The following is a 14,495-nucleotide window of genomic DNA, read 5'->3' as shown; positions in this document are numbered from 1 at the left end:
CAAAATCGAGATCCTCCTCATTAATCTTTCTTCCTGACCTTCCTCTCCACATCTCGTATGCAGAAGTCATGCATCTCTCCCTATTTGTTCCTCACTGTCACCTCCCCCTATCCTTCACAGTGCTGCTCCCCTTCCTCTCGCAACAAACTGCAAAAGTTGTCATGTCTGAATCCCTCGTGATACAGCTGAGAAAGCAACTTCGGGATCACAGCGTACAGAGAACCCTGTGATATAGTCGCAATTAAAGCTTGTTGGGAAGTCGACAACGCGATCTCACACCTTCGTGACCGAACCCTGCATTGCAGTCGCTATCAATGGTTGTTGAGAAAGTGACAACGTAAGATATAGTTACGATCAGAGCTTGCTAGGAAGGCGAACTAGGAAGGCGAATATGGACGGTGACAACGTGACTGACCCTGCAATATAGTCGCGATTAGAGCTTACTAGGAAGGTGACGACACGATCCCACACCTTTGTGACCGACTGCTGCAAGATGGCCACGATCAGAGCTTGCTGGGAAAGTGAAGATGTGAGTCGGTTAGGTTAGGTGGCTAGGTTAGTCTCTGATTCCATGAAGAAAAAAATGCTCAAAACCTACTTTGCACATTCAGGACATGGGCTTACATAGGATATTATGATGTTTTACAAATAAGCCCTTAGACTTCTTCAATATTGCCTTTTTACCAATATGACCCTAAGTTAGGTCTAATTCTTAACAGTAAATAAATAAGAATTGAAAGGTATATATCTAAATGCCCCTAAAACAATATTGTATCCAATAGACAAGGTAGAAGCTAGTTCGGGGCCTGAATAAAAATTAGTTACCTAGTTTTTATTCCTGCATTTCAGGATAGACTGCTACATGAACCAATATGAAATAATGAATCATCAAATTAAGCAAATACAACAAACTCAATAGTAATCAGAAAAGCTGATAGTTTAAAAAAGTATAAGCCAACTCTACTCCAAAAGTTAATCAAACTGCATACTACCTCGTATCTCTTCCTTTCTGGAGGGCGATTGAAGTAGCACTACAAACTGGAAAGCTTTATTCAGCTCTTGATACATTGATGTTACCAGCTGACACAATCCTTCTTCCTTTGTGCTCCTCACACCTCTTCCTTCCAGGAACCGGCGGCCTACTACAGGCATAGCCATTACCATTGATCACTCCACAGAAGTTGTTCAACGGTAGAGAGTTCAATATTTTGTCAACAGATGGCACGGCTGCAAGAACTCTCTGTCCTTTGTGACTTTCACATCTTTTCCTCCCTAAAACTGGCCTTCTTTTACACACACAACCATCACCACAGACCACTCCACAAATAACATTCTCCTCTTTGTCATGGTGAAACTTTTCTTGGGCTAATTGTGACTGGTATTGCTGAGACGGTGAAACAACTTCATCTAAAAGAGGTATAGTGACTCTTCTTCCATCGCTAAACTCACATCCCTTTGTTCCATCTTCTAGGAAAATGTCACAGGAAGAAGTCATTCTTCCTGAAGCTGAACCACTGGCTGTAATTTTCCTTCCTTTGTGTTCAGCACACCTTTTTCTCCCGGGCAGTGGCTGCTTTATGCAAATAAGCCCATGACCAGTGGCTATACCACAGATAATTTGATCATTTACAGAGTTGATATCTTGTGGAAGGAATTGGAGCTGGGAAGAAGAAAACTTGAGGATTCCAGGAAGTAAAAAGCCTTTGAGCCCAGGAGATGGTGCTAACTTTTCAGAAAACGGAACAACTGAATCAATGTTTATGCCCTCTCTCTTACTGAATGTTTTCTGTTTCCACTGCAAAAGCCTTCTCAGAGGGCTGTGGCCTGAATTCGGTGAATTTTGAACTAACATTGCAAGAATTTCAGCATGGCGGCACATACCATTTCCTTTTCTATTCCATGCATAATCAAAAATTCGGAGCAGTTGAATCTCGATCTTCTCAGCTTCCATCTTGCTTTTTATCTGTAAAATGAAATTTCATCTCTGGTAAGTCAAAACTCAAGGGACGTTTACCGTGACCAAACCAATGCTAATGGATTTGCTATCAAAGATTTGCTTTGAGCAGCTGATACAGCAAAGCCATTGGAGGGATGCTTATAGGCAAGAGAAGAAAAGAAAAGCCTACAAAGATTTCAAAAACAGTTAAAACCTGCCTATTTCATCTTAGACCCACCATGGAACTTAAAAAAGAGGGAAATCACCCTGTGATAATGTCAAAATTGCAAAACAAGAATCTAATGTTCAGCGCTTTATATATTTCATTGCCATAGCCCGCAAACTCAAATAGCAACTCAAACAGATTACGTGTTTAGAATGAGAAAAATTTGTGTACGTAGGACGCACGCCGTCAGGGAGGTTATCCAGGGGTTATATCTGCATTATACCATTTGTAACCTCCCTTTAACTTACCTGTATCTTCTAGTAAGTTCGGCACTTCTATTTTCATATATTTGTAGGTTACAGAGAGGTTACAGGGGGTATAACGCGGATATAAGCCGCCAATACCATCTGAGTAACCTCTCTGGCATACGTCTTACGTACACAAATTTTTTTCGTTAAGAATAGACATAACTGGAGCCCATCTAAACATAATTGAGTAGCCTTTTGAGAAGATGTCTTTGAATAGTCCAAGTCCTACTGCAGAAGAGCTTTCAGAATTTTTGCGATGAGTAATAAGATTTCCATGGTCCAAATGGGATCCTGAACGTCCATATTCTTGGAGTCTTGTTCTAACATTATCAGCTTGTCCAAGGTAAACAACTATAACGTTCTCCCAATCAAGCTTCCGCAGTCTGTGGCCTTCAGTGGTGGGAATGGAAGCTACACCAAGCTCATAAAGACCAGTACATGAAGAGGCTGCTGGAAGATTATGAATCCTATATCTTTCAACTCCATCTTTGCCGGAAGCATGATCCTTCCAATCATTTGGCCCAATGAGAATCTGGTAAAAAAATCACTTAAGCTAATGTTAGGGTTGATTTTGAAATAGAGCCGTAAAACAATATCTGAATTTGCATGTATGAATGGATCATGAGATGCTAATTTGTGCAATCAGAAGGATTAAGTTACTTTGAAACTATAGAAGCAAGTTCAAATATTTAATTGATGAAGTGCAACCAAATATGTTTAGCATGAAATATTTGTAAGCTAGTAAAAATGTTCATCTCTTTGAAACATAGGCAGCAAACATGGTGAGATATGTACTGGCAGATAGTAAACGTTTGGACCTATTTCTTTACTACCAACATCATTTAACTTTGTCAAGCAATCACACTCGCTACTGAGAAATAGTACAGGTAAACCTGAAGATTATGGCAATTTCTTATGAGGAGAACAGACACATGATCAAAAGAAATCGGTAATAAAAAAAAAGACATGGTAAAATCACTTGACAAGCACAAAGGAAACTAAAATTGCACAGGGATTGACGCATAACTAGGGCGCCAGTCGGCCGAACCGGCTGGCAATAAAACCAGCAAGGCGGACCGGTCCAGTGGGACCGGGCGAAGGACCAAGCAGCATTTATACGGGGTGGGACTTCCGCCCCCTCTATTCCCTTTCTTACGTGATCTCCTCCATATGGGAAGTCTTCAATCGTTGTTTCCGGATTTGGACTGCTGCCCATTCCTTTCCTTTTCTGTGGAAGTTTCATTTTCTTCTCCATGTAAGAGTCTATAAATTTCTGTTTTCAGTTGTAGGTTGCAGTTTTTGCTTATTGCTGTGTTCAGATTTCTCCTTTGGAGTCTTTTCTGCCTTGCTAGGGTTGTATCCAATGATGAATGGTGCTTTGGCAGTAAACCACTCCGAGGCGGAGTTACATCCTCCCTTATCTTCCTCCCCAAACTGTTCCCTGCATCCCCATAGGACGCCGTCAACCTCCTCTTCATCCCCAGCCTTTTGGCCGCCCATCTACTGCAGTTGTCCCTGCTGTCCAGATCACTTCCTAGCCAGCCGAAACCCTTTCCCAGCATTTCTACCTGCTGTCCACCAGACCCTTCCCCACATCAGGCCACCCCATTGCAGCCATTAGCTGGGCTGTCCCAGCCTCCGTCAACCCTTCCCCTGTAGCCACCATTGTTGTCCAGCACACCTACCGGCCACCATACTCCTCCCTAACCAACCTTGCAGCCATCAACCCTTCCCCGCACCCTTACCACGTTGCCGATGCCAGCACCCCCTGGGAATCGTCTTTTCAGGCCCTAGTCGGATATTGGTTGTTATTGTCTTTTCCTTTCCCATTTGCGTCATATTGTAACCTTCATTCAGTTCTAATAAAGTTTGATTTTTCGTTTCTGATAATTTCTGAACCACTTATGGTATCAGGGATTCTCCTTTTGTATAACATAATTTCTTCGGATTGATCTAGGAGAATAGTATAAAACTAACAATGACACTATGATCAAGTCCTTGATGACAAAAAAACTAGTGCATCTTATTCTTCACAATTCACAACAATCAAGATTGATAATCATCAGACTTGGACCAAATTCAAAAGTCTCAAAACGTGATTATCTAAAGCCTTTGGTAAATAGCCAGAAATGTATATTACATGATTTTATGCTATATCATATTTTTCTTACTATATATATCATATTTTCTTCCTACTTTATCATGATTTTATACTTGTGGAAGGTTTCTTAGTAGTATTTTACATGTTACAGGGATCGAAGACGCATTGCGGAGCCAAAACAAAAAGCGGGCAAGAATGTTGATATGACATAATTACGCCACTCTGTGGCGTAATTACATCGCCCGTGTTATTAGCTCGGCGTAATTATGCCAAGCCTTAGCATAGTTACGCCCGACCAGCGGCGTAATTATGTCAAGAATAGGCATAGCTACACACGACTCGACAGGCTTAATTTGGTTTATTTTTTATTTTTTTCCCATGGCGAAATTGACAAGAGATATATAAGAAGATGCTTTAGGACACCCTAGAGGTGGTGTGTAGACATTGGAGGCATCTTTCGGCAAGTTTTAGGGTTTCTATGTCAAACCTTTCATTGGGTTTTACTTTTAAGTTTTGAGAGTTTTTGTGTGTGAGAGAGATTGAATGTTGTTGTGTGAGAGCGATTGTGGAGTTTCTTATTGTATGGTGATGACTTGGTGTATTACGAAGACAACTTGGTTTGATTTTAAGTTTGCACTTGTTTCTATAATTTTTCAATGATATTTTTCTTATTTTTCTCCCTCATGACTCATAGTTAAAACTGCTTTCATGCTCCTTTAATGTAAGGATAATTTTTTCTCCTTGTTCTTACTATGAGTTTTCCCGTCAATGTTTTCTATGTTTTTAAATTTTATATATTAATGTGTTAACTTTCAGATCTTAATTATTTCAAATATGATCCGATAGAATATTAAAATTCTTTGTGATTCAGAACTTGTAACCGTTGCCTAGAAAATCAACTATGTTTACACACAATATACAAGTGGAATAGACATTGTCGTTACAATTATAACCTAGATAGGGGATCAGAGGACTTAGATATAGGCTAAGGAGAATTGTGTTCCTGGTTGTCTACTATTACGTAAAGGAGCTCATAGGAAAAATATAGAGAGAACACTATATGGGTGTCAGAGAAGCATAAGCCTCATCACCTTTGAAGTACTCAAGCTTGCTTACTACCTGTTCTGCAACTGCCTTTTTGTTTATTGATATTCCTATTTAATGCAGACTGTTAAAATTTTTTTTCTTGCTCATTGATCACATCAAATTAGATTCAACAATTTAATACACTAAAGTTTCCCAAATTAGAAATAATTTAATTGTTCTTCTGGGATCAATACAAGTACTCTTTATTCATATATTACTTAATCGAAATGTACACTTGCATGATTGATTGATCCGTCTCATAATAGATTTTGGGTATCAAGATTTTGATGTTATTGCCAAGGAGAGGAGAAAAAATTTTATAACTTTAGGAAAACTTTAGTTGGAATTGGAATACTTAGATTTTAAGCTTTAACTATTTACTGTTATTTTGAGTTTTATTATAATTTTGTTATGATCTTCTTTTTGAAAATAAAAAAATTCAATAAAAATCATTTGTAATTTTATTTTTGTTCATGTAATTGCATATTTCTTATTCAACTGTTGTGTTGTCCCAATGTTTTTTTTATTTATATTTTTCCTAATTTTTTTGCATTTTTTGTTTTAGAACAGGTCACCCTTCACACACACTTATTATTGCATGTGTAGTAATACGATTAGATTAATTCTTATCATTCTTGCATGAAATTGAAAAAACCTTGAAAAAAATTCAAAAAATTAAAAAAAAAAACACTTAGAGATGACAAACCCTCAAGAAAATCACATGATCTCTTAGGGAGTTTGTATGTTGGTAGAGAGAATCCACACGAGTATTCAGTACCCTGTCCTAGAAGACAACATAAATGAGTTGGGACCTGTCATAATAAATGGTCCAAAACAATTAATTTGGAGTGCCCGCTGACCTAACCAATTTTCAAGAACTTTGTCACTTTCAAGATAATGGTGTCCCCCAACGATGTCATTAGACAAAATTTTTCCTTTCTCACTAAGGGATAAAGCTGATATGGCTCGCCTCCTTAACACCAGGATCCATCACCGCATGGACTAACTTAGCCTAAAGATTGCTGACCAAGTACTTTTTTCCATACAAGACTATCAAACTTAAGAACGATATCACATCCTTCACACAATTAAATGTAAAATTGATCTATGAAGCTTAAAAGAGGTTCAAAGAGTTGCTTAAAAAATGCCCCCATCACGCCCCACCCAATTGGTTTATTATTTAGACTTTTTATAGAAGGCTGATACAATCTTTAAGGTTTATCATAGATACTACAGTTGTGGGTCCTTAATATCTAAATCATTTGATGAGGCCTATGAAATTATTAAGGACATGACCGCATATAATTTCAAATGACTCTCTGAAAGAACCTCCCAGAAGATAATTAGTGTGCATGAGACTAATGTTCTAACTATCCTAGCATCACAAATGGCTATCATTTCTAGAAAATTAGATAACTTCAGGTTGAATTCGGTGCAAGGATCCCTACCAATTGATGGAATAATTTATGGACTTGTAGGAGATCTGAAAGCTGTTGTTCTAAAAAACTATGAATGCCTTAGGCAACCAATTCAACAATCTATATTCTAATGCCTACAACTCAGGCTAGAAGAATCATCCAAATTTCAACTGGAATAATAATAACTCAAGTGTAAGGAACCAGCAGAGGGAAGACAACCAATCCAATAGTGTAGGAAATTGGAAGCATCGAGGAAGTAGTAACCCGAGACAGACGTACTCACTTGAAATAATTTCCAATGCCCGATTTAAGGAGAAGGGACCATTTTTGGATGGGATTGTGTTATATATGCAGAACCAGTTACAAAACCAAGTTGTAGCAATGAGAAACCTTAAGAATCAAATTGGGCAGTTATTTATTGGGTGGGTAATTGACTCTTAAGTAATGCTCACGAGTAACATTGAGGTAAATCTAAGAGTTCAGACGGTGGAGCGGTGTAAAGCCATCAGAATAAGGATTGGAATGGAGTGAGAAGATACACCTAGAATAGAGAGCAACCTATAGAGCTCGCCAGAGCTTGAAATTGCAAGCCTTCTTAAAAAATGAACTAGACTTAGGAAAACCTATCTCACCTTCTATGACAGAACAAGAGAGACCGCTGTGCTTTCTACAGAGACTCCATAAGCATAAGGGGGATATGTTTCAGGTTCTAGAGGTTGTCAATAAACTCACCGTTAGTATTTCTTATGTTAAAGCCCTGGAATGGATGTCGAGTAAAGGTTCGTGAAGGACATCTGGGACAAAAAATTAAGAGATGGTGAGATAATTCTCTGACCCAGATAACTTCATCATTCCTTGCATCACAGGAAAGAGATTTAGTGGGAGGGTTTTGTGTGACCTTAGAGTTAGTGTCAACCTTATTCCTCTGACCATTTTCAAAAGATTAAGATTATGAGATGTTTAACCCACCACCGTGGCCCTACAGTTAGTTGATCGCTCTGTGGCCAATCCTAGGGTGATAACCGAGGGTATTGTAATTAAAGTTGACATGTTCATCTTTCCTGCTGATGGAGAAAGATAAGGTTATCCCATTATACTTAGCAGACCTATTTTAGCCACTGATCAACTGATAATTTATGTATAGGAGGAACTCATAATGAGAGTGAATGATTAGGAAATAACTTTTGATGTTCTGAAATTTATGAAGTTTTCTCACAACTCTAGGAATGATCAATGTCATGGTGTATATGCGGTGGCAGAGATAGTTGATGGTCAAGTTTATGAAGCTGTAGAATTGGACCTCAAAGAGCAAGCAATGGTGGACGAATTTTGTGGTGAAATTACTAAGGAAGAATATGCTCTTTCTATTAAGAGAATGTTGGAGTTGTTAGGGAGATAGTTGAGAGAGTGATAAACCATGCCAAGCCTGTAAAACCACCATAGAAGAAGTCCAGTGATAAGCTTGGAGTTTTCCCTCGAACAGAGCGTGACTTTTGAGGGAAATCCTCTACTGAGCCCCTCATAAGTTATGTCGGGTTGAGTGAATTAAAATAGGGGAGTTGCTAAGACCTTGAGATAGAAAAGTATATTTTAAGATTTATCATCCAATTCGACCACCAACATGCCCTTTAGAAGATTATTACAAGACTGAGATTGAGAGAATACTAAAAAATTTAAACATGGGTGTAGGTTTAGAAAATATAGTTTAATTTAATTCCATGTTTTAGTTTAGATTTTAATTAAATTTATTTTCATTTTATTTTATATTTATTTTTTATTAAATTTTGGATTAATTTAATTTTGAATTTGGTTTGCTTTAGATTCGATTTTGGTCAAGTTACAATTTAATTTAAAGGTAAGCTCGGTTTAATTTTATATCTTCTTTGATGATTCAAATTATTGTTATCATTATTATATTTCAAATTATTGTGGTCTTAAATCACCCCCACTGAAATCCAATTTGTATGTGAATTGACTCATTTGAATGTTTTGATGATCCGAGCGCACTCGTGTGATGCCTTTTGTGAAATGACACTAATAAAAAGGGTTACTTAGGAAAAGATTTCATGCAAAAAAGCTCAAGTCACACAAATCTACATAAAAAGGGCGACAGATCGCCATTGAACTCCTTGCATGTTTCTCCAAGCATAATGATGAATGTGATGCAGCTTACGAAATAAAATTTCGAGCACTACGATGAATCAAAGAGACCACAATAAATTTGGTCTATTTTAAATTAATTTTAAACTTAATTCAATTTTAAGTTTGAATTTTGGTGTAAATGAGTTACATTTAAATTATAATTAGTTTCATTTTTTATTTTTTAATTTGAGCCAAGTTTAAGCCCAAGCCATGCCCATCTAAGCCAATCCAAGCCCTAAGCCGTGCCAAAACCAACCACCTAATAGCACTAGAAGGGAGCCAAAATCTAGATAAAATTGGGCAGGGACCAAGGAAGAGATGTTGGCTAAGAAAGAGGGCAACCCTATGCCTTGAGGATCTATTTTACATGATCTCAAGAACTTCATATTTCTTTAAGATTGATCGACATGGCCAGATCCACTAGATCTTGATTCATCATGATAGTGTGTGGAAGCCAACCTTGAAGGCACCAAATAGCTTTTACAAGTGATTGTTCATGCCATTGGTTTGTCAAAAATGTGCCCACTACCTTAACAACATGATAAATTAAGTGCTTTGAATTTTCATTAACCAATTCCTTATTATGAACTTCGATTATATCTTCATATATAGCATGACTGAGAATGAGCATCCAAAATATCTTTAGCAGCTTCTGTTGACATTGAGAGATGAGCATTTCTATAACCTCGGGTCAATATTTTAGGTATTTTTCATGTCCTCTATAAGTCTACAACTAAATCCTAATGAAAAACCAAATAATTCTCGATTGGTTGAGTCTCACATCACACTTTAATGATGAATTTTCTCATGCATCTCTATCGACAACTCATCAAAACTTTTAGTGTTATCATTGTCCCTGCCAATGATCTACTTCAAGAGGGAAGTTTCAATGGGACACCATTTGTTAACAATGTCTTTACGAGACCAAGGTCATAATGACAATATCCTTTATAATATGCCTACCAAAATTTGAGAAGGTTTATGAGATGTGATTCAATGCCTCTGACTTAGGCTTAGATTATATTCTCGGTTAGGAGTAGCGCCAAGAAACTAAATGAACAAAAACAAACATCACTACACATGTGATCATAAGTATTATACTCTCATTCATTATTTTTGCTACGACAACACTGACTCTTGTCCAAATAGTTCATCTTGCTCTCTGACAACGAGGCACTTAAATTCATAATTTTAAGAAGTGGCTGAAAAGTCACTCTGAGGGTTGGGTAAAGTCCTTTAGAAACACGCTTTCACTTGAGGCATACAATCAAAACATAACCTCCGACACACTTTCACAAGTTTTACTATTTATGACTTCTCTTAAAATCCAAGTTCTGTAATTTATTTGTTCAAAAATGGGTTAATTGTGTACCTTAACTTTCATTTGATCTATGAAGAGCATCGGGACACACTTCTTTTGCCTCCAAACACATAACATACTTTGTATGGTGCTCTTTATCATGGTGATTTCTTTTGCATCACCTGCATTTCCCTTCATGAGTTTATCATTTTGAAGATGCAATTTGGGGGCACAGTTATCATGTCAAAAGTGATAAGACCTTATTATTGTTTGAGGATTCATTGTGTTGTGACATAGGCAATTTGATTTGTTATTGGCATACTTGCCAATCATACAAAGCAATAAAGCAACAAGCTGGCTAATAAATCATGTTACATGATCCTTTCCTACCTTATATTAAATCGTCATGAATGCTTAGATCTTAAAGAGACCATGAAAACATTATTCCTTTATGGATAGGTGTTACATTTTTTTCCCCTTACTCTAGGGATACTAAAGAATCTCGTGTGGCTAAACTATTTTTTCACAAGATTGTTTGGTTACAAGTACTGCCTTTTACCATTATCATTAGCAGTGATTTCAAATTTATCCCATATTTATGGTCACTGCTTTGAAGATTTTTTCTCCTTTCCACCCCTAACTAGGTGGTATGATTATGAGTTAGTCAACTGTAGTATAGGAAACACCTTTACATGTCTAGTAGTAATAGTCTGAGCAACTGGAATATGCATCTTTCTACTTTGGAGCTTTCTTACAACTCTTCTGTATGTAAAACCGCAGGTCGTTCACCCTTGGAGATTACAATGACTTAAACATCAAGAAGTCAATAGATTCAATCACCTCCAAATCATAAGCATGTACAAATTTTTGCATCATTCGCTTATGATTTCATGACTTGCACAGGAGTGAAATCAAGTCAAATTTAAATGAATTGGCTTAACTCAAAATTAAAAATTTTGATTCTAGCTAAACTCAAACATAACTCTATTTTTAAAATTAGCATGAAATTGAGTTACAGTCCAATATGGAACTTGAAATCAACTAGAGATTGAGTTGAGTTGATCTTGATTTGATTTTTATTTGAGCCAAATTCCAAGTTGTTCTTTTTTCATTTTAAAAGCCCTAGATTTGCATGAAAAATGAGAACAAAAAATTAGCAAAACAAATTATATATATAGTGATAATGTTATTGGGAAATCTTCATTGTACGGACCGAATGATGGACAATATGACTTTATGTTATAAGACGACGACAAGAACAACAAGCCTTTATTGGGTCGCTACATTGATCTTTTTTTTCCATTGCATCGTATTGACTCTCATATTTTCATTTAATTCTAAGAGATTAAGATTATTTTTAATATAATTTACCCGAGTCTTTTTAGGTCTACCTCTGTCTTTCTTAACATAAGTTGAATCTAAAACATATACCCTCCTAACAGGATCATCAGATGGTCGGCGTTTAATGTGAACAAATCATCTATGAAGACTCTGTCTAATCTTGTCCGTCACTAGAGCTATACCAACCCTATCACGAATATATTCATTTCGCATTTTGTCTCCAAGTGTCAAGCCACTCATCCACCCAAGCATTCCCATCTCCGCAACACTTAACTTTGTTTTATGTTTCTCTTTTAATGACCAATATTCTACCACATTCTGCACAATAGATCATTGCAGGTCTCACTACCATCATATAAAATTTTCCTTCAAGTCTGAGAGGTAATTTTCTATCACACGATAGGCCTGATACATTCTTCCATTTCAACCAACCAACTTGAATTCTACTAATAAAATCCCCATCTATATCACCATCACTTTAAAAGATTTGACCCGAAATATCTAAAACGATCACACAATTTAATGATTTGATCACCCATAGTTATAGCTATGCAACTAGTGCTACTACTACTAAAATTACATTTCATGTATTCAATATTAGATCCACTCAAAAGAAGGCCTTCAGACTCCAATGTAGACCTCCATAATTCAAGTTTTTATTGAACTCTTTCTCCAGTTTTATCCACAAGAAGGATATTATCAGCAAAAAGCATGCACCATAGTACTTCCTAATGTAAATGTCCAAAAACAGCATCAACTAAAATAAAAAAGTTAAGGGCTTAAAACTGATCCCTAATGTAATCCAACTTAAACATGAAATGCTTAGTCAATCCTTCCTCTGTTCTAACACAAGTAATAACTCCAGTATACATATTTTTAATGACTTGAATATAATCCATGTCAACACTTTTTTCCTCTAGAACTCTCCAAACAAACTTCTCTTGGAACCTTATCGTAAGTTTTTTCTATATCAATAAAAATCATATGAAGATCCAAGATCCTCTTTATTCTATCCTCTTTATTCTCTATGTACTTCTCCATCAAACCTCTCAATAAATGTATGACATCTATAGTAGACCTGCCCGACATAAATCCTAATTGATTATAAAAAATATTTGTATCACTTAACCTATGTTCACTTACCCTCTCCCATAATTTTAAAGTCTGAAACATCAACTTGATCCCTCTATAATTTGCACACTCTTGTGCATCCCCTTTATTCATTACAAATAAGTTTGAGGTTTTATTCGAACATTATCTTTATGTTATATGAATAATTTATAAATAAATGGTTTTCTCATGATACCGACCATTTTTTATCATTTTTTTAATTCGCTACATCTCTCTTCTAAAGATCCACAAATAACTTCTCAATACAGCATATCCACTTCTGCTTCTCTCTATCCCTGTGATTTTGAGTTTTGTGATAATAATGTCTGGATGCTCTCTTTAAAATCTCCATTAAAACATTAAAAAAATCAATATTAGAGAAGCTTGATTTTTAAATGAAAAGAAAAGAGACGAGACGGACACAAATAAAAGGAAGAAAAAATAACAAAAGAATGAATTGAAAAGATGAAAGAAACGATGTCCTGATCCACGGGTTACAGAGCCCATGCAACACTATTTTTTTTTTCTTTGAACAAGTCCAAGAGATGGGTAGATATTTTTTTTTTTATTTCGATAAATATTAATAACATGCAAACAAGTACTAAGTGAATTTATAAAATAATTCATTCATAATAAGTGCTCACATGATATTATTGCTACCAGTTATCCGAGATATGAATTCAGAAGTAACTGAGATAAGGATTAGAAAGTGCAGATCCCATTGTATGACAGATTGAAAGCGTCACATTCCATTGTTTTAGCTGAAGCATGCAGGGAAGCAGCACCTTACTTCAATCAAGCAGTAAGAAACCTTACGAGTCTATCAATTACTAAGCCTTCCACTCCATAAACCCTTCTCTTCCACAGCACTGATATTTGTTCAATTGATTGGAGTTTTAAGGTCTTCTTGGATACAAATATGATTAAGTAAATCCAAATTTAGTAAATTTTGAGAGGATTAAAACCTCAAACTTCTTTGTCATGAAAATTATTACTCTGAATAAACTGTTCAGCTATTTGTTTCAGGATTTAAGATACCAGAGAGGAGAAACTCTTGAATATCTATAAATGATGAAATTTAACATATACTGAATACAACCAAATGGACCTATGAAAACAGTAACATTTAAGTTTTAAAAAACTATGCTCGTTGGAACGCAAACTAAATTTTGTTTAAACACTGCCCAAAATAGGATATCAAACAGCCGCGCTTCAGTTGACCTAGATGAAAGTGATGCCATCTTGATGGCATTTTTAAGCTGGAATTGCGAAAGTAAAGCGGATCTTCGAAGACTGGCAGTAAATTTGAAAGTTTATACTGACCCAAAATGTCTTTCCCATAGAAGCAAAGAGTAAATAGTGGCATGAATGGGAGATGGAGAGAAGATCAAACCTCCCATTTGGAGAAAATGAAGTCGTGCTTCGTGAGATCGCAATCCTCCCGCTTCAATCTCATCTGTATGTACTCAGCTTCGCCGCTACTCAGTAGTAACGGTCGGCCGATGGCCGCCTCGTGCCGCTTTGGCTTTCTCCCTTCACGGTAGGAGCCGCCGCCGACGGCTCCGCGTTTCTAATAATTTCTGCAAT

At 36.5% G+C, this 14,495-nt stretch overlaps 2 protein-coding genes across 4 annotated transcripts in view; one reads left to right on the top strand and one right to left on the bottom strand.

Annotated features, from left to right (window-relative positions):
• LOC110026843 (protein trichome birefringence-like 11) overlaps nucleotides 1-5,295 on the top strand; it is a 20,084-nt gene extending 14,789 nt beyond the window's left edge. The window contains exon 5 of the transcript XR_002294265.1: nucleotides 4,663-5,295. The gene's annotated coding sequence lies outside the window, so the exon portion shown is untranslated. The remainder of the gene's footprint in view (nucleotides 1-4,662) is intronic.
• The window catches only part of LOC110026833 (protein EFFECTOR OF TRANSCRIPTION 2-like), a 25,898-nt gene extending 11,403 nt beyond the window's left edge, over nucleotides 1-14,495 (bottom strand). For 2 of the 3 annotated variants that reach the window (XR_002294253.1, XR_002294255.1), the window contains exons 1-3: nucleotides 14,302-14,495; nucleotides 2,574-2,942; nucleotides 993-1,963 (exon numbers count right to left, since the gene is read on the bottom strand). Coding sequence is in view for 1 of the 3 variants with exons in the window: in XM_020728005.1 (XP_020583664.1) it covers nucleotides 1,049-1,963; nucleotides 2,574-2,942; nucleotides 14,302-14,364 (1,347 nt within the window). In the remaining 2 variants the exon portion in view is untranslated. Of the gene's footprint in view, nucleotides 1-807; nucleotides 1,964-2,573; nucleotides 2,943-14,301 lie in introns of those variants that run through there. The other variant, XM_020728005.1, reaches the window with a different exon arrangement.

Source organism: Phalaenopsis equestris, unplaced genomic scaffold (genome assembly GCF_001263595.1).
Source record: "Phalaenopsis equestris unplaced genomic scaffold, ASM126359v1 Scaffold000002, whole genome shotgun sequence".
Taxonomy (NCBI): Eukaryota; Viridiplantae; Streptophyta; class Magnoliopsida; order Asparagales; family Orchidaceae; genus Phalaenopsis; species Phalaenopsis equestris.
Note: the sequence above shows the minus strand (reverse complement) of the source record. Positions and strands in the feature narration are given on the sequence as shown.